This window comes from Myripristis murdjan, chromosome 3, assembly GCF_902150065.1.
Source record: "Myripristis murdjan chromosome 3, fMyrMur1.1, whole genome shotgun sequence".
Lineage (NCBI taxonomy): Eukaryota > Metazoa > Chordata > Actinopteri > Holocentriformes > Holocentridae > Myripristis > Myripristis murdjan.
The window spans coordinates 10,998,738-11,024,673 of NC_043982.1; the positions used below are offsets into that span (position 1 = coordinate 10,998,738).

General features: G+C 42.1%; 2 protein-coding genes across 3 annotated transcripts in view; both read left to right on the forward strand.

Moving 5' to 3' along the window:
* Positions 1–73: 73 nt before the first annotated feature.
* On the forward strand, positions 74–10,893 carry itgb6 (integrin, beta 6). 2 transcript variants are annotated; one of them, XM_030048369.1, is made up of 15 exons: positions 74–255; positions 932–1,011; positions 1,495–1,693; positions 1,785–2,031; positions 2,202–2,367; positions 2,594–2,755; positions 3,007–3,102; positions 3,392–3,481; positions 5,826–5,960; positions 6,072–6,489; positions 6,985–7,207; positions 7,698–7,792; positions 9,457–9,573; positions 9,928–10,094; positions 10,270–10,893. In XM_030048369.1, exons 1-15 carry the CDS (start codon positions 201–203, stop codon positions 10,366–10,368), a joined length of 2,349 nt encoding a protein of 782 aa, XP_029904229.1. In that variant the 5' UTR covers positions 74–200; the 3' UTR covers positions 10,369–10,893. The 2 variants fall into 2 exon arrangements, with proteins under 2 accessions (XP_029904229.1, XP_029904230.1); XM_030048370.1 differs by lacking the exon at positions 932–1,011 and having other exon boundaries at positions 206–255.
* A 697-nt stretch (positions 10,894–11,590) lies between these two features.
* The window catches only part of pla2r1 (phospholipase A2 receptor 1), a 32,281-nt gene continuing 17,935 nt past the window's right edge, over positions 11,591–25,936 (forward strand). The window contains exons 1-13 of the mRNA XM_030048366.1: positions 11,591–11,834; positions 13,837–14,217; positions 15,175–15,348; positions 15,717–15,881; positions 16,294–16,407; positions 17,402–17,551; positions 19,051–19,239; positions 19,733–19,896; positions 21,235–21,345; positions 23,313–23,425; positions 24,419–24,588; positions 24,712–24,920; positions 25,454–25,599. Of these exons, the coding sequence (XP_029904226.1) occupies positions 11,696–11,834; positions 13,837–14,217; positions 15,175–15,348; positions 15,717–15,881; positions 16,294–16,407; positions 17,402–17,551; positions 19,051–19,239; positions 19,733–19,896; positions 21,235–21,345; positions 23,313–23,425; positions 24,419–24,588; positions 24,712–24,920; positions 25,454–25,599 (2,225 nt within the window). The 5' untranslated portion in view covers positions 11,591–11,695. The remainder of the gene's footprint in view (positions 11,835–13,836; positions 14,218–15,174; positions 15,349–15,716; positions 15,882–16,293; positions 16,408–17,401; positions 17,552–19,050; positions 19,240–19,732; positions 19,897–21,234; positions 21,346–23,312; positions 23,426–24,418; positions 24,589–24,711; positions 24,921–25,453; positions 25,600–25,936) is intronic.

Here is a 25,936-nt window from a genome sequence, read left to right on the forward strand (position 1 = left end):
TCTCACCTGTGCGGAAGTGAACATAAAAGGCAGGGCAGGTAACCTCCTCCCGTCCAGGTAGTCTGCTGCACTGTCCCGTCGCCTGCTGTCGGTCAGGGCGGCAAGGCTAGGAGACTGTCTTTCACTGAGACCCCTGTAAATATGAGACAACCTGAACTGTTGACATTATCTCTCCTCAGAACCAGTAACCGCGCGGACTAATGGGGCTTGTACTGCTGAGCCTAATTCTCCGGTATTGGATCAACAACGTGGAGGGTAAGCACCGTTTTGTTTTGCTTTGCCTCAGTGAAGTGAGTCAAGGGCGACAGGTTTACAATGTCCTTAAATTATCTCATATGAGTTTATCAATCATAGAGCAGCCCATAATCCCCTCTGTGATTGGCCAATTAGTTGTATGGCTCACAACACTGTAAACCAAAGTCCTGTTTTTATGTATGTATTTATTTGTTTGTTTATCTACTAATTTATTCTTTCTGCACTCCATAATATTTAAAATAGGCTTAATTGTGACTTTCCCATTCAGAAGAAGGTTGCGAAAAGTTACTGATGACCCCCTAACCCCTCTCCCCATTCCTTCCCAGGACAACATACATACATATGTATGTACAAATAAATTTAGCAAACACTACACAGGAACACTGATATCTAAATAGACTGTATGTACTTAAAAAGACTAAATCTGCTCATAAGATGTGTACAAATAGACTGCTGCACTTTATCACTGGCATAAAATTATCATACATGTCTATAAATGCATTCCATTATGAATGAAACACACAGCAGCATGCTTTAATGATATACTAGAGGCATTTTCATGGTGTTCTCCGCCACTTTGCGAGGACTTCATGAGGAAATTTGTAGACGTCCATGCGTGTTGGCCACATATGACTGTTGTCTGTTTTGCTCACCCCTGTGTTCCCATGTGCTGCAGGATCATGCTCATTAGGCAGCGCTATGAGCTGTGACGAGTGTCTCCAGCTCAGTCCACACTGTGCCTGGTGCACACAGGAGGTAGGCGGCTATGTCTTTATGAAACCGCATGTGTAAGATGACCGTGATTGTCAGTTCAGAAATAGTTGACCAAAGGAGTCAGAGCTTTATGGTGAAGGCCTGCACGAGCCTTAACGGCCTGCCTCAGAAGAAGTTGCTCTTCTCAAACTTGATCTTTCCTAATTGTTTTGTTCTATTTGTGTTGTCTTTTATTATTTAATGTCCTTTTTAGTCTTTTTTGTTTATTTCTGCTATTCATTTTATGTTATTATTGTAATATTTGGGTGTTAATCACTTTGCAACTCACTGTAAATAAAGGTATTAGGTTATTACTATTCTAATCCACTGGTATACAAATTAGCTGTCAATTTTATGTAGCTGGGAAGTTGCACCTCATATTTGCATATTATACTTTAAATACTGATAACAATGCAGAGTAAACACAACCTCAGTCTTCAGCCTGTGAGCAGCAAAACTTGCAACTTTTTCTCTCTCTTCTTTCAGAATTTCACAGACTGGTTTTCCATTAGTGAGAGATGTGACACGCCGGACAGCCTACAGGAGAAGGGATGTGCCAAGGCCTGGCTGGAGTTCCCTGTTTCAAACAGCCAAATCCTCCAGGATCTCCCTCTTGGGAGGAAGACAAGCAAATCGAACAGCACCCAGATCTCCCCTCAGAAAATGGCCCTCAAGCTACGGCCTGGTATGCAGTCTGAGGCATTTTGCTATTTTGTCTTCACAGATGGCTCTTCATATTTAGACAGAAATAAGCTGATTGTTTTATTTATGCGCAGGCAGTCAGATGACCATCCAAGTCAAAGTTCAACAGACAGAGGACTATCCTGTGGACATCTACTACCTGATGGACCTTTCAGCGTCCATGGTTGATGATTTGGAGATGATCAAGGACTTGGGCTCAACTCTGTCTAAAGAGATGGCCAAACTCACCAGCAAGTTCCGCCTGGGATTTGGCTCTTTTGTGGAGAAACCCACCCTGCCTTACATCAGGATCACAGAAGAAGAGCTGGCCAACCCTTGCAGGTACAGTTCAACCGTGGCAAACAACACACAGAGACAGTGACTTATCTGGCACATCATCTGTAGACTTTACGTTGGCACTTCCAGCGATGTTATGTGCACTTGTCTCAGAATATCAGCCGTTGTTGCAGTTGGAAAATGTTATTTCATGCATTGCCTCCACTGTGTCACAGGAGTGTAGATAATACCTGTTTGCCGACTTTTGGGTACAAACATGTCCTGTCACTGACGAGCAGCACTGACAAGTTCAACCAGAAAATTCGTGATCAGTGGGTATCCGCCAATAATGATGATCCAGAGTGCGGCTTTGACGCCATCATGCAAGCAGCCGTTTGTGGGGTAAGATACGCACCACATCAGAATGTCATGTCATGAGATGTCATTTTGTTTTCTGTGGACGCAATGGGAGTTATGATGTAAATTTATGCTTCATTTATTTATGCCTTGTGTCATGATATAGAGTTATACCGTGCGTCTCATTGCCAGTTAACGAAGATATCCCGAAGATATCCCTCCAGGCTTTCCCGGATTTCCTTTTAATAAGTTATTCACTGTCTCTTGATAGGACAAGATCGGCTGGAGGAATGATTCAATGCGTTTGCTGGTGTTTGTCAGCGATAATGACTCACACTTTGGGATGGACAGTAAGCTGGCTGGCATTGTGATTCCTAATGATGGGCAGTGCCATCTGGACATTAACAATGAATACTCCATGTCAACAATGCTGGTACGCTCACAGAGGTTCATGAGCTGATTTTATTCTTTTGTAAAGCATGCACTTCACTATGCTGCTTAATTGAGTAACAGTTAATTTTGTGTGTATGTGGTTTTTTTTTTTTTTTTTTTTAATTTGCGCATTTTCCTCAAACAATAATTCCTTCATATTGCTCTCTACATGGTGTTAGGTTTTAGAATCAGCTGTGATGAAAAATCACTGCCTTTCATTTGTCATTGCTGACATTTTATTTAATTTTGCAGGAGTACCCAACTCTTGGCCAGCTGTCTGATAAGCTGGCGGAAAACAACATCTTACTTATCTTTGCTGTGACAGAAAGGCAGAAGCACACTTATAAGGTGAGAGATCCCCACCATGGCAGTGTCGATTTCAAATTTGAAAACCGAGCGACGAGAAATATAGTTTAAAACTGAAAAAGTGTAAAATAAAAGAAACATTCTCGGAGCGCAGTATAATTTAGGTTAGCATATTTGATTCCCTGGGCAGCATTCTCATTGGACCTGTTTGAACAAGCCCTTTTTTTTCCTCCCTTCCCTTTCCTTTCCATAGTCTTGTTCCTTACAAGATGGAGCCAAGTCTGCCCGCATTTGTGAGACTTTTTTATGCTGTTATGTGTTTTTCTCCTAGAACTATGCAAATCTCATACCTGGCGCCACTGTTGGAGTCCTGGCGACGGATTCGCGGAACATCCTGGAGCTGATTGTAACAGCATACAAAGTAAATAAACACTCTTCATAGAGTCTGAATATGTGGCTATGCTGTGTGTGCAGACGGAGGTTGGAAGACATAAGACCTAACTTCTGTCATCGTGTTATCAGTCGAACCTTATATTTTTAATTTAACCCACGTAGTCCACCTGAAATAATTGTTTTCTCTTTTTAGGGTGGGTCTAAGTTAAGCCAGCGGCATAGGAGGATATTCAGACAAAAACATGACACATAAACTTAAAGCATGCATCAATGAACCCTCTCTAATTTTTTTTCTCTTTGCACAGTCAGTATGACTCAGCCGTGTCTCCTCTGGTCTTTCTTACGCTCCTGCTTTTCCCCTTTCATACTTTCTTCCCATCTTTCTTTTTCTTGCCAACCCTATTCATGGCCTTTGCATCAGTATGTTTAACAGCAAGTTCCCGCTTGCCCCGGCTGTTTGATCTCCCCAGCCCTCTAACTCAGGCTTGCTCTCTCTCTTCCTCAGTCTCATTCCCTCTCTACATCTGTCTCTGGCTCTTACACTCCCCCTCTTCTCATCTAAATCCCCCCTGGCGGCAGTGACTGGTGGCAGGCCTACAGTCTTCTAATCATTTCATCAGATACATCCTTTACACCCGCATTTAGGCTCTACCACCATTACCTACACTGAGGAGAGATCCTTTGATTACACTGAATACAATTAGAGGTGTTGTTTAAGAAAATGAGCATGGGCGACAGTTAATTGGTATTTGTACAATTCGGTGCAACTTCAGTGCAATTTTGATGCATGCTTGTTATTTTGTTGATAAATGTTTTAGACACTTTTTAACTACCGTGTAGTGAAAAACAGTTAAAATAACAGCTCACCCAAAACACAGAAAAAAAGATATTTCCCCACTTACGGCTTGTGCAATATATCCATTCAGATTTTTTTTTTTTTTTGATTTGGTCAGGTTTCCAGTTTGTCATGATCTATCCTAATGAGTACAGATACACTACCAGCCAAAAGTTTGGACACACCTTCTCATTCAATGTTTTTTCTTTATTTTTATTACTTTCCACATTGTAGATACATACTGAAGACATCAAATATATGAAGCAAGATATATGGAATTATGTAGCAAAGAAAACATTGTTAAATAACTCTAAATATGTTTTATATTTTAGATTCCTCAAAGTAGCCACCCTTTGCTTTGTTGACAGCACTGCAAACCCTTGGCCTTCTCTCGATGAGCTTCATGATGTAGTCACCTGAAATGGTTTTCACTTCACAGGTGTGCCTTGTCAGGGTTCATTTGTGGAGTTTCTTGCCTTCTTAATGGGGTTGGGACTAGAGTTCTCATATTCTGCCCGAACCCGACCCGACCCGACCCGACTTTTGACTGGTAGTGTACATTTGCTGAAACTTTGCATGAGAGGAAATAATTCTCCATCCCAGCAGGTGGCAGTAGTCTGTATTCGTCATTCAAACCATCAACAAACCAGCAGTTGCTTACCATTTTCACACTAGTCTCGCTCACCAAAGATAGTTTCGTAATATAGCTACTCATAATCATCAATATGTCTGATAAGAAGTTGCAAATGGCACTGTTTTTTTTTCAGTCCTTGGTCTTTTGGTTGTGGAGGAAGGCACTGATTCGTTAAGATAAACAGCCAATCAGAGTGATCTCCCTTACAGATCAGCTCTGCCACCAATTCAACATGTCCAATTGGCCAGAGAACTGCCAACAGGGGTCAACGCAAAAATTAGGGCCACAGATGCCCACCGACAGCCAAACATTGGCTGGTCATCAGTTTGGTGTGTCATGCCTGCAGGGAGACAGAGAAGATTACAGCAGACTGGAAACCTCACCAAATCATACAGAAACTATTTGGATGAATAGTCTAGGGGTAAATGGGATATTTTTTCCTTGCATTTTGTGTGAATTGTTCCTTTAAATATATTGAATCTGTGCTGCGCCTTTGATGAGAGCGCTGGAATTCTGCAGCACTTTCATCTTAGGGAGTCCAAAAATGTTTCTGTTGTCTCTAAGCATCATGCATGGCAACACCGAGGCAACACAACACAACAGGAGGGAAACACAACCTCTACTAGCACGCAGCCAGCAAGTCAGTCAGCAAGTCAGTCAGTCAGTTAGTCAGTTAAACAGTCAGTCAATCCTCCAGCTGGGCTCAAGCCAGCTATCATTCCTCCATCGGGTGCTGTGTACACCCCTGCACACCTGGGACGATGACTCACCCATGCGGAAAGCGCTCTTGGTATGGTGAGGTTGGAGCATATCTTGGCGGGACATGTTCTGCTCAGAGCCACGCCTTAGTTTTCAAATGAATTCCCCTGCGCCAGCCTACAATATGCCTGTGCTGTTTTCCAGGAACTACGTTCAGAAATTGAGCTGGAGGTTCTTGGAGACACGGAGGACCTCCACATGTCCTTCACAGCCATCTGCCCTAATGGGACTGTCCTCCCTGGTCTAAAACGCTGCTCCAACATCAAAACTGGAGACACGGTTTGTTGTACAAATCAAAACTGACAATTGGATGATTCTGATGGATTGAAGTCACCTTTATGAAAACACATTATGAAATAAACAGGTTACTTCTGCCCCCTCTTTGCTCAGGTGGTATTCAACGTATCTGTGGAGGTGGCAGAGTGCTTGCAAGGTCCACGACATTTCTTCCTCAAGCCAGTGGGTCTGCAGGACACTCTGCAGGTTGAGATGGAGTCCCAGTGCTCCTGTGCCTGCCGGCGCTCCTCCGAGGCCAACAGCAGCCTCTGCACCCAGGGCCAAGGGACTCTGCAGTGTGGTGTGTGCGTGTGTCAGCCAGGGTACATGGGACCCCAGTGTGAATGCAGTGAGGAAGACGCCCTGATCAGCAACTGCAATGCCGCCGACGAGGATGAGTTGTGCAGCGGTCAGGGGGAGTGCTACTGCGGGAAGTGTGTGTGTGACACATCCAGCTTTGGACGCGTCTATGGACCGCACTGCGAGTGCAATGATTACTCCTGTGTTCGCTTCCGTGGGGAGCTCTGTGGAGGTGTGTACACTGGGGAAAAAACATCTTAACAAGTCCTTTAGTTTCTTATTCAGTCTGAGCATCTCGTTAAAACAAGTGAAAGAATCAGTAGGAGATAATTTCCCTCTTTTCCAATGTAGTTTCATGTATTTCAGGATTATTTTTTGGGAACAAGTGTAAAGAATATGCTCAAATAAGGCAGAATAAACCAGATTATCCCACTGGTATCAAGAAAATGACACTTGATTCAGGGAAATTTTGGAAAGTGGGATCACTTGTTTCCAAAATCACTTGATTTTTTCCACTTGTTTTAAGAAAAACAAAATCATAAGACCGAATTTCAGACAAAATGATTTGTAAGGAAGAAGATTTTTTGCAGAGAGCCTAGATCAAACTATTCCCAGGTACAAGTGCATTTGGTAGTGTTTCTAGTGAGCCATGTATGTGTAATTATGTTGATTATGATGATATGGTAGGTATAATTATATTTTGTTACGTGTGGTTTTGTGCTTGTAGGCCATGGACAGTGTGACTGCGGGGAGTGTGTATGTCATAGTGGCTGGACAGGGGAGTATTGCAACTGCAGCACCAGCACCGAGGCGTGTACATCGGAGGATGGAGTCGTCTGCAGCGGCCGGGGGAAGTGCGAGTGCGGCCAGTGTGTGTGCTCTGTATCTGGAGCTTCTGGGGACCAGTGTGAGAAGTGCCCAACATGTGGGGATGCCTGCAGCTCTGCAAGGTGAGAACACCCTCATATTATCAACTATTAAAGCTGAATAATGGTGTATTGTAGAGGTTTTTGTCCGCTTTACCTTGATCATTCTTGTTTTCGTTTTTTTAGAAGGTATAATATGTTTCCTTAAACCACGTGATCTGTCTGTTCTCGTAAGAACAGGCATATCATGTTCTGGGCCTCTTGTCCACATTTGTCTACACATTACAGGTGACATCAAAAGACAACTAATGTCCCCAAACACAGGGCTAAAAGATTTCCTTTCCCCATTGTAAAGCAGCTGTCAGGGCTGGTGCATTTGACACCACCGTTAAAGGTGGGATGGGTGATAGCGAGCGAGTGAAGCCTTGGGAACACTCTGATAACTGGCCGTGACTCTGATTTCTCTGTACCTGCCATATCAGTGATTAAAGCCTCATCAATCCCTTTCCATCCCAGGAGAGAATGAACCCAACGAAAAACGGAGCATTTGATTCTCTGTCTGTTTTCTCCTCAGGTCTTGTGTGGAGTGCCACCTCCAAGAAAAGGAGAGTACTGAGGCGTGCGACCAAAGGTGCAGCATATCGAAAATTTCCATCAACCCAGTCACAGGTGAATGTCTTCTGAGTCTACCTGTTTTACCTTCACTGGGATTTGAAACCACCGCTGCTACCTGACATATAAGATGCAGTCTCTACAAATGATGAGTTTGTTTCTTATCTGCACTCTCAAACAATACCAAATGTTCCCAACAAACTGATAATCAAATAAATCCAAGGCACATGAGTGAGGATTACATTTAAAAAGCCTTTTATTAAATGCATAAGGACGGGGTCTTGTTGCTGATGGTGGATGATCTTCATCATCCACCAAGATTTGAGTTCCTACAACTCAGTAACTAAAATGTAAATAAAATTGACTTTTTGATGCTGTATTTTCTGCAGTAATCCACCCCAGAAGGGCTGGGGGGCTTTAGTTCTCCTTGTAGGGGTAACTATGTTGTGTCCTTTCTGGTAAGATCAACGAACTGCCCAACAAAGAGGAACTATTCCCCTCCATGTCAGATTAAAGCACTTTGCTAATAACACTACTTTGCTAGAGTAATCCTTGATAAAGAGGTGGATTTATGTCCAGGAACAGCACAAAATTGGCATGCCTTGCTAACAAGCTAACAGTTACTGTTAACCATTTGTTGAGCCTAGTGGCAGATAACAGGCACAGCTGAAGAGTCTATAACTGGGGACAGGAGAAATAAAATAAATAATAAAAATCGTTGTGTCTTGATTGGATTGCGCCACTCTCACATGTGAAAGTAGCTTTGAATCTCCAAAAAAATAATGGTTTGAATCTGGAGAAATCAGCTGATAAACTTTACTTTTAAACTTTACTGAGTGCCTTGGATTTGTTTCCTCCAGAAACTCTGTGATCCATACCGAAAGAAGCTCAAGATGCACTCTTTGCAGTTTGTCTAACTTGCAGTACCAGATGTTTTTGGCAAAATCTTCAGGTTTCTTTAATAGAAAGTCTTTACCCCATGGTGATATTTGAGTGATTGTACTGTATTTGTTACTTGCTGACACCAATAAAAAGATATTTAATCATAATAGAAAATCTTTACCCCGACCCACTGTAACAGCAACAACTTTACAGAGACCAGGCTCTTAATATAATTGGAGTGGAAACGTCTGCTGTCGCTGGAGTTTGTTTTCCCAGCACAGTTTTTTGTGATATTGGTATCAACAGACAGCCATGCTAAGTTTGCCCATGGGTCAGAGGTTTGGAGGAATGCCGACCTGCATCGACTCAGGTGTCTCTTTCATGCTCGCGCCCCCTTTACTAACAGAGCACCGTCCATGTCCATTCCCCCAATGCCAGACAATGGAGAACATATTATTTACCTTGTCGTACAGACAGCGCTATTGTGGTGTGAGTGAATAGCCAAGGACCTTGGGCTCCTTTGTAGAGGGGATTATTTTGAACCCAGTTACACTTGTGGAAGCTGAGAGGTATATCTGATTAGATTTTCAGGCTTCAGATGTGAAATACAATGGTGTGAGAGATACACACCGACATGCAGTCTCATAAAAAAACACATACACACACACCAGATTGTAGTCTTTGATATGGAAATCACATTGACGGCAAAAAAAAAAGAAAAAAAGAAGCAAGTATATCCTCTTACATTCTTTGCACAATGCCAAGAGGGAAGTCGATATTTGCTAGATTCATGTCTTCATTCCTTCCTTATAGATGTTTATGATCACATTTCGTTTCAGAATACAACAAGAGCTATTCTCAGCAGTGCACCCTGAAGAGCGAGAATGACTGCCTGATCTCGTTCACTGTGGTAGCCAGCGACACGTTAACCATGGCCCACAATCTCCAGATGTATGGTAGGTTTTACAGCAATACATGTAAAAAAAATCATGCACACTGTCCTCACTTCCAGGAAACGTCATCTAACCCTCAGATCTAACAGATAATGTAGTTTGGTTATGCAGACAGGGTGCAGAATTCTTTCTCCTTGTGCCTACCCTACACAACTATCAATATGTAGGCGTGCAAAAGCCTTTCTAGTATTTATATAACCTTTATATGTATTCACACATAAAATGTCAATATGCCAGCCATCTGTGGTTTTCCCGTACAGCTTGATATGTGTGAAATTATGTGAAAAGATGTAATTGCCACTTTTATGACTCTAATACAAATGTGTCTCCTGTTTTCGTCTCTTCCTCCCTCCCTAGATTGCCCTGAGCCCCCCAACATCCCTATGATTATTCTGGGGGTCTCCCTCTCCATTATGTGCATCGGCCTGATTCTACTAGTTGTGTGGAAGCTGCTGGTATCAGTCCACGATCGTAGAGAGGTGGCCAAGTTTGAGGCTGAGAGAGCAAAGGCAAAATGGCAGTCGGTAAGATCTTTTCTCTCTCTTGAGCTGTCTGTCTGGCGTCCTACCAACACGCGATTTTCATTAAGCAGCTTAATGCGCCCGCGACAAGATTTCAAATGTTTTCTTGTATGGAACCGGTTGTTGGTTGGAAGTGATTATGACTGCTGATCGCTTCATGTTTTCTGTCTCTCCTCAGGGAACCAACCCTCTGTTCAGAAGCTCAACGTCAACCTTCAAAAATGTAACTTATAAAAATACAGGGAGAGAAAAGGTCATTACGATGAATCACTACTGATAATAAAGGGACAGCATGCTGTAGTGTGCAGGCAATGCAAACCACCATTTGAGTGCACTGGATGGATGTGGGTGTGTATGTGGGAGTGTGTGTGCGTGTGTGTGTGTGTGTGTGTGTGTGTGTGTGTGTGTGTGTGTGTGTGTGTGTGTATGTGAGTGTGTGTGTGTGTGTGTGTGTGTGAGAGAGAGAGAGAGAGAGAGAGATGAACATTGTGCAAATCTCTGTGTTGTTCAGAGATGTACTAAGAGTAGACAATGCTGTGAATGTCCAGAAATTAATGACAGGCATACACTCTTGATTGTTTTGCTGCTGTAAATGTGTATCATTCACCTAGATTTGTAAGGTGTAAATGCACAGTTGAACACTGTATTTTCCTGTTGCATATGATCCAACAAGTTTTGATTTAACATATGCAGCATGGTGCAGCTTGAAAAGGTGGACTCTGCAGTATGAGTTATCTACTACTGAAAAAACAGGTTTTTTGATTAATGTAAATATATAAATCCCATGATTTTGATTTTTTTTTTTTTTTAATGTTGTGTTTGTTTTATTATAAATAGGGGCTGAGCCTTGAACAGTGATTTCTGAGACTGCTGATTACTGAGTGTCTTTAAGTTGCATGGCACATAAATAAAGTTGAACTGCTGCATTGTAAAATGATGCTTTCAGGATTCATGTTTCATTTTGAGTTGTACCTATTATGTGCTCGGCTCTTATGATAAGTAAGGATTCCTATATCATTTTAATTCAAAAGACACTCCACTGATCTCATTGATGAATTGCTGTTGGATTAGGTTTAGTTGCACCAGAAGATTGTTGTTAGATACAGCCTGTGCTGTAGGTGGGGCAGTATAGCAGCTATAACTGTGCAACCTAACATCATAACATTCATTCCCATACATTATCTCTTTGCCGTTCTCTGCGGGGTAAAATGAAAGTAAAATAAACCACTATACATTTTGCCCTCCACGGACCTCCCTCAAGGAGCCCCAGTGGGCTCATTTGGAGGTTTATTTATTATAGTCAGTTACACCTCTTTAATCTGGGATTATTTATTTCTTTTTTGCAAAAGTGCTTGTCAATTTTATTTATTGACATTTGTCTTTTAAAACCCTGTCCCACTGAAAACTGTCCTGAGGAATGCGTGCCTCTGCCCCGCTGAGATGCAGACAGCAGAGCGGCGGCTCCGTCAGACGTGACGTCGCGATTCCCCCCTAAAAACTTGTGGAAACTTTCCTATGAGGGCAAAACAACAACCCGAAAATACACTTTGAGGACCTCGGAATGTGCGCACATTTGCACCTCAATACCGCATCTCGTCGTCGAAATGATGGTACAGTTGCCTCGCTGCATCGACTCGGTGGCTGTTGTGGCGACTATTTGCGCCGTGTTGTTGGCGAAAAGCTGCGTCTGTGTGAATGAGGAAGATGAAGTCCTGGAGAAAAACCAGCTCATGGAGTTTTACAGTAAGTCATCCGGCTCCCGCTGCAGCCAGCCCCTGTAACCTCCCGACACGGTTTCATGTCAAAGAGCCTCCCTCTCCTGCATTTGTCGGCATTTTGATAGGATTTTGATCCAAGGCGTCCCAGCTGAGAAAATGTATGCTCTTTACATGGCACAGAATTATGTAAGTGCCTCTGCTGGAGGGGGAGTTAGGGGAGAGTGAAACTTCTAAGCACAGTACTCATTATAATGCATGCTCTCTCTCACTGTGCGACTGTCTAGTGAATGAACTAAGTGAAATCCAACTATTCTTCTTGCTTAGGGGAAAAAAACCTGAAACCTTTTCAAGGACCCCTGGTGGTTACCAGACCCGAGCTCCGAGTTTTAAGTCCCACAGCTGCAGCTTTGCGCCGGTTCATGTTGCTGCTGATTTTTTTTTTTTTTTTTTTTTTTTTTTTTTTTTTTTTTTTATTCTCCTGTAATCTGGAAACTACAACAGTTTAGAAACTAAAAGCTGTCCTTCCTTGTGCAAAACTGTCAGTGGTGACAAATACTAATATGAGGAGCCTCCAATTGTAAAGAGTTATTGTCCTGATCAAGCTTTCATTGCATTTTGCATGACCATAGGCATTAAGAACATATTAGATGCCTTTGGAAGTTTTTTCTTTTTCTTTTTTTGGGCGGAGAATTATGCCATATGTTCATGCTTTTGCATAGATTAAGCATTTTAAGATACAAGATAATATATTTTAGTGTTGTTGTTTATAATCGTGATGAAATAATAAAGACAGCTAGATATACAATTGTGTTGTCTAAATTGATGATAACAAGTAAAAATAATTCAAAATCTTTCACAAAATAAGATAATAAACATGTTAGGGAATCAGAGACTATTTGAATATTTTTATATGGAAGGAACATGTATTTGATTATTTAACGAGCGATGTTGCACATAGTAGCAGGTATCAGGTAGCAGTATCAAAATAATTTCTTGTGATTGTTGATAGTATTAATTATATGTAGTATTATTTATTGTTTGCACATATTGCCTGTCAAATGTATACATATGTTAAATGGCTTACACCTTAATACAGATATGGTCTATTCTCTAGGGCTGCACAATATGGTAAATAAATCATATTGAGATTATTCTTACAAATACTGGCAATCATAGTTGCGATTGTAGTGGGTCTGATCATTTCTCATTATTGTATCATTATTTTCATTTTAATTGGATTTTTTTTTTCTTTTTTTTTCTTTTCTTTTTTTTTTTTTTTTTTTTTGGTTACATCTAGATTTAACCTTTATCAAAAAATTGCAGCCACTAGGTTATTATTTGAATATTGCATCTATCCATATTGTGATTTCAGTATAATTTTGCTTAATTGTGGAGCTCTAATAGCTTCTAGTATATACTGCCAAAAATAGGGAATGTGGGCATTTTACATTGCTCTAGTACACACAGTGTGTTTTTTTCCCTCTTGGCATGCATGAGTGACATAAAGGAAGAAGTTATATCCTTAGACGTTTTCATAACTGTCTGCTCAGTTGCTTCAATCTGTCTTTAGTATATCCAGTTACACCAATGACCCCTTTCACCTCAGGAGACATAGGTTCTTCTCTCATCCACAGGCCTCGAATATCACTTCATTCTGGGGGAAAGGCATCTAAAATAAGACTCTGTCCAATAGTCCACTGGCTCTGCATGCTTGTGTGATAGCTGTTAGTTCAGATATTCACTTAACCGATTTTTAAAATGGGGCCTTTTGATTTATCCGTCTGTCCCTCTCTGCTTCCACAAGACACCCCCCTCACATCCATCCACAGTCCATCCCGTCCTCCATGCATTAACCTTGCGTCACTGACGCATAAATCCCCTCTTCTTTACTTTCTTTTTTATCTCCTCCTTTTCTCTTACCCTCACCTCTCTTTGCACTTTGCTTGTCTCTCAACCTCCTGTTCATTTTCTCCTCCTCCCCTCATCATGTCATCTACTCTCCCCTTCCATCTTCCATCCCTCTCCAGAAAAGGGTCTGTTCATCCTGGAGAGTTCTCAGCTAAAGCGTTGCATCACCGTGGATCGCTCCAACCTGGTGCTGGAGAACTGTGAACGTCCCACGCGTCGCATGCTGTGGAAGTGGGTGTCCCAACACCGGCTCTTCAACTTGGGGACCAGCATGTGTCTCGGCCTCAATACCTCAGATACGACGCAGCCGCTTGGGACGTTTGAATGCGACATGGCCCTCCGTACACTGTGGTGGCTCTGCAATGGGAACACTCTGTATGGGGCGTCCCAGATGAAGCTGTCTGTGGCTGGCCGGTTGGTGGTGGTGAAGAAAACCTCGTACCACCAGTGGAGGAGGTACAACACCCCTGGAGAGGGGCCCTGCTCGTACCCCTATGAAGGTAGGCAGATTTGAGAACAAAATATCCTTTGTGTCTGGGAGTCAGCGAGAGAAAGATCATTGATATTTGAAATTAATGAATTCAGCAAACATCTCCTCATGGTCCACTAGCTCTCCATTCTGTGTGTGCACAAAATCGCAATATTGATGATTGCAATATCCAATTTTTTGATAACAGATATATGTGACAGTATACCTTTATAATTGGAAGTATTGTGGAGCTCCATGCTGTGGCCTACAAATCACATGACGGTTTGGTGTGGACTCCAGAAAAAAATCACATCATCCTCGTTTTACTGTTGTTTTCCAGTTAAAATGAAAGTAATGGTAAGGGAATGATCATTCTCATTAAAATGACAATATCCCAATAGCAATATCTATCAAAATAATCACAATATGTTTTTTTTTCACCATCTCAAGTAGCCCTAAAAGCCGGTGTTCGTGCACAGGCTCAGACCGGGCCACTCAACATTATTTCAGCTTATCAGCAACAGTCGGTGTTGGAGCTCATGCACAGGACAGGGGGAAAGGGAGGGAGGAGGGAATGGAGATGGGTGACTGCAAATCTGGCTGACGATTTAAAACAGTTCATTGACAAATTTGACCAGGGCAGGTTGACGTGGACAGAATCAAATATCAAAATATCCAAATGATCAAATATAGCTTATAGCTATAAATATAGCTGAGCTGATATAATTTTGACCCATTGCCCAACCCTAAATTTGACGCCGTTATGCACAGCAAAATTGTCATCTTGGTTATTGTCTGTTTTTTTTTCCACAGGATATTCTCTATATCCTGTGTGTGGTTGTTGTTTTTATGTTTTGATGAGCTACTGGATATTTGAATTTCTCTTTGGGGATGAATAAAGTTTTATCTATCTATCTATCTATCTATCTATCTATCTTCTTTTTATAGCTAATGTTTTTAAATCATGCTGGATGTGTTTCACATGCAGATATCCATACTTTGTTGGGAAATGCACACGGCATGCCCTGTGCTCTGCCGTTTAAATACAACAACAAATGGTACTCAGAGTGCACAGACGAGGGGCGTGAGGACCATCATCAGTGGTGTGCTACCACCACCCGCTATGACGACGCCGAGAGATGGGGCTTCTGTCCAGTTCATGGTAAAACATGCATGCAGCAGTGCTAAGACATTAGATTTTTTCCAATGGCATTTTTAATACATTGCAAATTACTGACAAATAAACACCCAATTTGTACTACATTTTGCAACATAATATGCAACAGACAACCATCAGATAATGGTGTCCCTGCTTTAGGACATGCAAGAATATTCAACAGGTCAGGAATACAAAAGACACTATTCTTGACATATTCTTGCCATACCCAATTATCAAAGGCAGTTTTTACTCCCTTTTTAGTTTCAGTGGTCTTTTATAAACTTGTAAGGGGATTTTTGCTCCAAGCTCACGACAGTTTTCGATCCTGACACCCAGACACACACGCCCACACACTTGTTCTACTTCTTCAGATTCAAGCTGCGAGACGTTTTGGGACTCCAACCAGGAGCTGCAGGCTTGTTACCAGTTCAACCTGTACACCATCCTAACCTGGAGTCAGGCGCTCTCAACCTGCCAGGCCCAAGGTGGCAATCTGCTGAGCATCACCAGCCTGGCAGAGTACAGGTACATCAGAGGTAGGCATCCATGCTGGTAGAACACATACAGGCACCCTGCAGCTGCCAGAATGACAGCAGGCGCTCTACCTGATGAAATGCAGGCACGGTGTTTGTCTGTTGAACAATATGACTTCATTGATTGCTGATGCAGATAATAGTGTTTGGCTCTGCCTGTCATATATATATATCTGGGTTAATATGATCAATATTTTGATCACTGTCACATGCAGTGAAGCTCTCATCTGAACACCGCAGAGCTTTGGAGTTGAACAGTGTTCATCTCTCACTCTGAATCCTTTGTTCAGTTATTGCACACTAGAGGCCTTTTAGTCATTTGCCAGACTTAATTGCTTCTGAAATTGTGAAGTTGCAGTCTTAGCTGATTTTCACAGCTCATACACTATTCATGCACCAATCTACCTTGCCTCAGATCGACTGGCTGATTTCGGGGTGATGGTGTGGATCGGGCTGAACCACCTTAAGAATGGTCGTGGGTGGCAGTGGTCGGATGGAGCGCCGCTAGCTTTGGTCAACTTCACCACAGGTACTGAGCCTTTATGTGTTCAATCGAAGGCCGAGTGTTAGGGTGAAGCCTCTCTTAATGTGATTTTCACATGCATGTATGTGTTGGTTTATGTATTTGTTTCTTGTTGTATAGATGCACATTTATTCACATCTGCATGCACAATACCCTGCATAATGTGTACATGAGTGTCTATCATATTTGTTTATTACAGTACACTGTAATGGCAGTATACTCTAACACAGTATACCATAATATTGCAGTAGGATTTATGTGCATGGTGGGCAACATATCCAAAAATGAATACGTAAAAAACTAAGCTGATCTATACAACAGTTACATCTTGGGCATATAGAAGAGTAATTAACTTTTTGGCTTTCCTGCTAAGGTGGCTGGTAGATGATTTACTATTTTCTATAGCAGTTTGTTATTATTACTATTTAGCATTTCATCTTGGTCTGATATGTGATTCTCAAGCAATGTTCTAGTACTGTGCAATAGTAACAGTAGTAACACTCACTGCATACAGAAATATTAATTAAACTGCTTCAACACTAAAATGTGATGCATGTGAATGAATTAATTCAGTGGTATTTGCCTTTAAGTGCAAGAATGATCATTCATGAAGGAGTTTGACAATATAACAAGCATAGTTTTGAATTTTTGAGATTTCATAGTTGTGATACAAATGTGGGAAAAATCCAATTTCAATCATTTTTCCCTCCCAAAAATTATTCTGTAACACACTGACATAGCTGCACTTGGGATTTTCAAAGTTACTTTTCCAAAAGAACAGCAAAATTTCATATATCCAGTCCATGGAGACCCATCAGCAACAATAATTAAAAAAGGGAAAATCTTCCATTTAAAATTTGAGTGGAATAAATTGGTTAGTATTGATCATTAGAGGGAAGCACCAGGGTTAATGGCAGATTATTAGGTTATTAGAAACTAAAAGGTGGAGGTGCAGCCACGCTCCTGAATCTAAGGCCTCCCTGTTGCCTCTTCCCATCAGCCTTGTCTCCCAGCCCCCTGCAGGACAACAGGCAGTGTGGAGTGTACAACTCAGCCGTCGAGGGTCACTGGCAGAGCCTCTCCTGTGAGTCCGCACTGCCTTACATCTGCAAGAAGACACCCAATGACACCCGGAAAGCCGAGCCGCTGAGTGAGAACACACACACACACACACACACACACACACACACACACACACACACACACACACACACACATACACTAATTCTCATTAATCAAGCATAAGATGTGTGTAAATTTTATGGAAGGTGTTTCACTTTTTTGATGAAATTAGACATTAAAGATTCACTTTGCACTCTTACCAATGGTTAACTGAAGTGAGGACCCTTTAGACTCTCTCTGACAAAAAAAAAAAAAAAAAAAAAAAAAAATTTGATGTCTCATTTGATGTCATTTGATGTCTCATTTTAGACGGTTCTTGTCATCAGCCTGATGCACTGATGAATTGCATGCTCATTCCATAAGTTTTGCGTCAGCTGCGTATAAAGGCTCTCACTTAAATTAACCCTCTGCACGTTTGCACAGTGCATCTTTAAATAAGCTACTCTGAACATAGACCTATGCCAGTTTTTTTCCTTATTTATTATTTAGCATATAGAGAGCAATATTTTAAAGAGAATGGTCTTTGTATGACTCTTTGATGTTCTTTATTCTGTAATTAGAGACTATTTAAAGGGCTAAAAATGCTGCAAAATCTCAAGTAATCTTGACTCAGCAGGAAGGGAAAAGCAAAGGAGAAACATTTTCTGACCACAGTGTGAGGAGGTCTGCTGCCTTGTCACTGTACCCGTTTGGATCAGTGCCAGAGACGGACATGACCCCGGTGATTACACTGACACACTCGTCAGTTTTGGAGAGAGCGGCTGCAGTTGTACCCTTTGCCTCTTTTCATGTTATGTTCCATTGCTTGGCTGTGACACCCTTTTAGTGAACACTTTTAAAACAAAACACTTTGATTTACCTTCTTGCGCAGTTTTCAGACAGGGTAGGTCTCACCTGGCTTTCCTTCCATATGTCAGCTTTTTATGGAGCTGTAATCCCACTGCTGCAGAATTATTGCCTTTAAAAAAAAAAAAAAAAAAAAAACGTCATTTATTACCTTAGTTTCTGCATCACTGAAGCTCTTATTTATCAGTCCCTTTGGTGCCTTTTTAGTCTGGAAGATTATGAATGTGGGTGTTCCCCTTTGCCTGATGTGGAACTTCAGAGGTGGTGCCATTATGTTAATTTGTGATAATTGAGGTCCCCAGCATGACTCCGATTTATGAATAATCGGGATTTGTCTGCATACGTACCTGGATACGATGGAAACCACGTGCCCCCAAACATCTGATTAATACAGCCACAGTATTACAGGGCGCTTGTGTGAGTACCCGACATGCAGACCGTCTCTCTCCTCCTCCAGATGTGTCCCAGATTGCAGCAGGATTGAACTGACAGTCAAAGTGCATGAATGTGTGAGAAGCTTTTTTCAGCTCCTGAAGCTTTAGGCCGCAACAGCTGCACTGCACCTGGGAAGTGAACATTTGACTTTGTTCCCCACACTGCTGTTGGCTGTTACACCAAAACAGTGTTTGTTGGAGGTGATGTAATAACATGTTTCCCCTCTCCTCTCCTCTCCTCTCACAGAGAACTGGCAGTATCACCACACAGTGTGTGCGGACGACTGGCTGGCCCATAACGGTTTCTGCTACCGGCTGCTGGCAGACGCAAGAAGTTGGGAGGATTCGTCTCAGGCCTGCGTCTCTCACGGGTCGAACCTCACCAGCCTCCACACACTGTCTGAGGTGGAACTGCTCCTCAACCTCCTGGCCAACTGTGAGACATGAAGCTCTGTTTATTATGAATGCTGCAACAGTTTAGCCTCTTGAAAAGTCATTTAGTCTCCTATTATGTTTTTAAAATGTTATCTTATGTAAAACAAGTGAAAAAATCTGCCACTGGAATATGATAATCCCACTTGTTTCCAATGCTAATAAACTGGCCTCCAGTATTTTCTTGAATCAAGTGTTTTTCCTCATACTAGTGGACTGATCTGCCATGTTTTTCACCTTGTTACAATGTATTTGCAGTGGTTCCCAGAAAAATCCTTGAAAAGTGAAACTGTATTGCAAACAAGAGGGATTATCTCATCCCACCGGCAGATTTTTTTCATTTAATTAAAGAAAAACAAGATGTTAAAATTGACTGTGAGGCTGAATGACTTGTTAAGGGGGACATTTTTGCAGTGAACGCTCCAGGGATGCACCAAGTGGATACTAAACTCTATGTTGTTAATGTGTGTGTGCATGTTTTGCCGTGTGTGTTGCAGTCTCAGGAGAGAGTCCAGAGGTGTGGATCGGTCTGAAGAGAAGGGCGTCGTCTCCGGCTGTGGAGTGGTCTGATGGCTCCTTGGTAACCCTCACTCTGTGGCAGCAGTACCACCCTCCTCACAACCTGACCAATGCCACCCTCTGTGCCAAGACAAGCAGGAAGGTGAGAAACCCTGCGTTTGTGCAAAAATTCTTATGACGCTCACAGAACCTCTTATTATATTTGTGACAAAGTGGGTGAGAGCTCTCCTTTACTGACCACTTGTGCCTTACACGCTCATCTTACACATTGCACCATATTATTTTCTACATGTGTGCATTTACTGTAATTTACCATGGCTATTATAACATTGCATCATTTACTATTCTGGGTTTGTTTGTGTTAGTGTTATGTTACATGTCACACCAAAGCACATAAGTTAGTTTCAGTTACTTTTATTATGTTGCAGGGTTGAACATTGTTCAATTGTTTGTTCCTTTGTTCAGAGCCACCATGAAGGATGCCAACTTTTTTTTTTTTTTTTTTTTTTCAAGGATGGTGAAGTCATTTGTATGGTCATTTTGGCTTATTGGTTAAGGTTAGGGTTAGACAGAAATTGGTTATGTCTAAGATTATGAAAAGGCCATAGAAAATGAATATAAGTCAATAAGGTCATGACTTCACCATCCTAGGGGTAAAATATCACATGCAGGGCAAGTCTTTGGGAGGGGTCCTGTCTAGACGGTAACCCCAGATTCGCAAATCTAGGTTTGAGCTCTCACGAGTGCAGTTAAGGTTAAGGTTAGGGTTTGGGGTAAAGTTAGGACAGAGTCAAGCAGTATTGTGTGAGAGTTTCACAAATCTAGGGTTACCATCTGGACACGACCTTTGGAAGGAGCGTTTCCTGATTTTTATGGGTTTGGTGAGGTTGTGGCTGACATCACTGGGCCAAACCAAATGGAGGGTTTTCAGTTCTGTAGGAATGTTTCTTTTGTTTGTTTGGGACAGTCTAAAGTAATGTGTTAGGATTACTTGACTTTTTTTATAGTAATGTGAATGAGCTTGTAAGTGAGTCCAAGAATGTTATTTGATTTCATTTTAAGGTTACAGTGTAGGTCAACCTTCTATGGTATGGTGGTTGCTGTAGTGGGTTTGGTGAGAATTGAACTCTCTATAGTCAGCTGGGTTTTGCTCCTTGGGAGGAGAGATGAGGCCGTGCTGCCACAAACATGTACCTTTTTTTGTGATGAGCCACTTTCTTTGTACTGTAAATAAATATTCCCCCCCCGGAAAATCAAGATGTCTGCCAACCTACCACCATCATGAACAGTCGAGCTTGACTGTTCTGCAATATTATAAAGGGTTTTAGTGGATCAGTATTGCAGTAGTGTATCGCAAAAGATGCATAAGTGAGTTTCCCTCCTTCACTGAGTGGATTAAAATTTAATTGATCCCATGATACTGCATTTTTGCACCCATCAGGTCTAGGCCTTATGAGAATAAAGTTAAACTCTTCCACAGGATGGTAACTGGCTGTTAGCGTCATGTGATGAGCGACTGCCTGCTGTGTGCCGGAGAGAGAGCCAGACTCCCGTTCAGGACACTGGAGCGTGGGATGAGGGTTGTCCTGAGGTAGGAACACAAATACACACGTGTACAGGCACACACACACACAAAATAAGAAGCGTGGGGGTGTGAATCTTTGGCGTAACAGAGATTCATTTTGATGATTCACCAGTAAGTGATTCAAAGAACGTCTTATATTTTTGTTTTCAACATGTCACTTCAAGTTCAGTTTGTAAACTACAGGTTGAGTCAACAAGCTGGTTTCAGCCAAAAAGTTTTTATCTATGAAATAAGCACATGCAAAAATGTAACACTATCCCTTGTTAGGTTAGGTCTTTAAGAATTGTGAATGATTCAGTTCAAGGCATTTCATATTGATGCATGCCAAAATCAGAGTCATTGATTACATCTGCAGAATTTATGAACAATGCAACAAATGAATTAACAAAACTGCCATCTACACTGGAATCAATGTTCAGTCTCCCTTCAGATTTTATCACATATATAATTGCTTATCTATAAGTGACACATTGTTGTGTAAGTGGCTCTGTTAGAGTGAGAGATGCTGACATTATCTGTCCTGTGCATTATTCGTCAGAATAGCTCCGTACATGTCACGACAGGCAGCAGGAGGAGCCACACGCCCGCTGGAGTTCAACTTGTGGGCGATTTGGCCTTCCGTGCCTTCAAAAGCACAATGAACTCATTCAGCCGACTGCTGACGTATTGTCTGGCATTCATGTTGCTCTCTGACACTGTTTACAAGAATATCAAAGCTTGACTCACAGGGCTGCTCGTCGATACTCTGGAACGTAAGGTCAAAAATGGCCCTGAAGGCAGTGGGATCACTGGCCGTGCTCAAGCAGCCTCTGAAGAGTCTTGACACAACTGTAGAGACAGATATACACTTTACATTTTTTAACTCTGGTTTTAACTGCGGTCTGGTAACGCTGATGAAGTGGCTCTACCTGCATGTGAGGCCATGTGTGAACAGTCATAAAAGGAGACACAGGACTCTGGTCCCCAAGTTTAGGAGGTGGGGGTAGGGGGCAGATGGATACCACTTGTGAAAACACTCCAGTACCAGTATAACCCCCCACCAGGACAAGGCCATATGAACAAAATCAAATTTCACAATATTTTTGACCGAATACCTCAATATCGATATTGGGAGGATGTTGTGTACTGCTGGTGCTCTCACAAATTATTTACAAAAGAGATTTTTGTTAAATAATCATTAGTTATGTGATAGTAAGCCTAAGACGTTAATACACAGATTCAGATGCAGATGAGCTTTATTATCCAACATGGGGAAATCTGTTTGGTCCGGCGCACCACACATGAAAGACCACAGCATGATCATTCTAAAGCATATTTGATCACATTGAGTCAGAATAAAAACAATAATCAAATAAAAGCAGTCAGTCCAAATCAGTGATATCAAAGTGATGTAAAAGTGCATCTACTTGTTTTGACCTGAATCTGGAGTGAAAGGGATGGGTTGTATTCTGTAAAATGTTGTGGAGCGTAGACCGTGTCGCCACATGCGCAGGTCAGGTGGCATCACTTTTTATTTGATAAAATGGCACACAGACACACTCATAACCAGAGCGTGGGTTTCGTGTCACAGAAGACTTTGTTAGAGATGAATGGCTGAAGAATTATCCTCAACACCACACCAACACCCCTCCCTCCCCACACACACTCACACAAATAATGTCTGTCTTCCTTTCTTGCTCTCTCTGTTACAGTGACTCTTGGCTCCTGCAGTGTGCATGTTTTCATGGCCTGCAGTAGCCACTGTTGTCTTACATTAAATTTGCAGAGCGGACTCTTGGCTCAAAGTTTCTCCTGTAACTTCATTATGCAATTAGCCCTCTCGAGTCCTTGTGTCTTCATGTTTGTAGTGCTCCGAAAACACATTTTATGACACTGTTTTCTTCCAAATTGCAGAAAATTGTGACCAAATTCTCGGTGGTGAATGGGGTCTGTCGAATTCATGGTTTTCACAATTTGTTTGTTTGTGCGTGCAGGGCTGGAAGCGCCATGGCCACTCCTGCTACATGGTGACCAGCCACGAGCAGAGCTACGAAGACGCACTGAAGGGATATTACTGCACAGCTCCGCTCCTGATTGTGGAAAACAGGTTGGCTGGTTGAATTACTAAACCTGTTTAGTAATCCCGACTGAAGGACAACAGGCAGGGACTCAGTGCTCAACACCGGATAACATTAAACTCAGTCTGTTACTTGCAGAACAGGTACAAAAGTCATAGGGGAGTAATCAGGCAACAGGTCTGGCAAGGAGAAGGCAAAATCAAGGAACAGCGTGACAGACAGCGTCTAAATAACAGGTGAATAAGCCGGCAATAAGTCCGGCCAGGAGAAGACAAAGGCAAAGTCCAGGAAAACAAGCAGAGGTCTGAAACACACTTGGAGGTAAAACACTTGATGCTAGCTTGATGCTAGGACAAAGGCAATGAGGTGTGGGAAACACAGAGGCTACACACACATAATGGAACGCAGGTGAAACTAATCGGGGCGTGGCTACACTATCAGAGTGGCAGGAACACACACTGGCAGGAAGTCAAATTATATGAAATGAGAGGGAGTGGGAGTATTACAATATAAAACCGTGAATGAAACAGTAACACATGACCTAAGGTACTGAGTGAGACGTCACACTGCACAGTTGATCTAAGAACAACACATTTTTGCTGAAACTGTCAAATAATAGATCGACTATCACAATGTGAATCATTTATAATTTTGATGACCAATTAATCCTTTTAGACATCATCCAGTAAAAATACCAAATATGCTGGTAACAGATTCATAAATGTTGTTTTTTTTTTTTTTGTTTTGTTTTTTTCTTTTCTTCATTGTAAAAGGAATACTTGGGGATTCTTTTGGCTGCTGGTCAAACTAAGTAAATCATCATCAATCATTTTCCGGCATCATTTTGGGCTCTTGAAAGGATAATGTAACAGATTGATGACAGTGAATATTAGTCGCTGCCCTCAACCTATTCTGTCAGATTGTTTTCTGTTCAGTTTTGCTCTCTCCTGTCCCCATCCTCTCCCATCCCGTCCCGTCCCGTCTCGTGCTGTCCCGGCTCCTCTCCTCTCCCCTGTTGACAGGTTCGAGCAGGCATTCGTCAACAGTTTGCTGAATGAAAGGGGCGCCAACAGCAGCATGAATTACTGGATTGCCCTCCAAGACCAGAGCAGGACAGGAGAGTACAGCTGGCTGGGCCAAAACGGCTCCACTCTGCCTCTCACCTTCACCAACTGGAACAGACACCAGCCAGGTAGGTCAGAGCTTTGCCTGCGAATCTATACTCTGTGGTTGTGTTTCTCTCCCATGTTGCATTCTTTAACGTTCACCTCTCTTCTTCTCCTCGCCATTTATTTCCTGTTCCCTCCCTCCTCAGTCAGTGCCGGAGGCTGTGTTGCTATGACAGGTGGATCGGCCCTGGGTCACTGGGAGGTGAAAGACTGCAAATCCCACAAGGCCTTGTCAGTGTGTAAGCAAAGCATCAGCAGTTACCAGGACGTCCAGCTGCCGGAGCACCACATTGATGTGTACGCCCCCTGTCCACCAGGCTGGGAATCACACTCTGGGCTGCTCCACTGTTTCAAGGTCAGGTCAGGCTGTCTTTGTGGTTTTCCTCTGTCCTGACTCACAGTTATGATTCAGTTTCTGTGTGTCATCTCTTTTTTTATTACTTCCTGTCTCTCTTCCTACCATCAACTTTCCTCACTTATGTCGCCCTCATGCATACTACTAATCAAAAAGCGCTTAAGTCATAGTGTCTGTCCCAGACAGAGAAAGTCAGAGAATAAAATAATATCTAATATCTAATATCACAGAAATTGTCAGCCTCAGTTACATGATATTATATTCACTTCCCTGGCAGAATAAAATGATAATAAACTTTGATGAAACCTCTGAATCCGAAGTGTGCTTAACAGTGTCATCAAGGAAAAAAATCATGTTAATAGGTCATGGAAATTCGACATTTTTGTCATAGAAAGTCATGGTAAGGTCAGGGGCTTTTACATTTGACAAAGAGGGGGAACTCTGTAATCACTTAAGGCTTGCTTACTAAGAAACAATAAATTGATGAAATCCATCATTATGTGTTGGAGCTGACAGTGTGTCGGTTCCTCCAGGTGTTCCACGACGAGAAAGTCCTGATGAAACGTTCCTGGGTGGAAGCAGACTTCTTCTGCCAGGCCCTGGGCGCTCAGCTGGCCAGCTTCCACCACTATGAGGAGCAGGTGTTTGTTAAGCGGCTCCTCAGTACCATGTTTGAAGGGTTGGTACAGCCCTCTGGGCCTCATCAGCACAGCAGTGCTCTGGGAGTTGATAAATGGCTGAGTTGAGGTGTTTATCTTTGCAGAGGTGTTTGCTGTTGGCTTTTGAAGATAAGATTGTTTTTTAGTTTCTCTATGCTGCAAAAACATCATTTTAGTATGAGTCCTGAAATGTTTGTTTTTGAGTTACAAAATGAAATGAAAGGTAAAAAAAAGGTAAAAAAAAAAAAATAATAATAATAAAAAAAAAAAAATCAGCCAGTATGGTCAGTTAATTTCAGTTGTGCTCACGTGCTACACCAGTTTATGCATTTTCTAGAAACAAGTGAAAATGTGTGA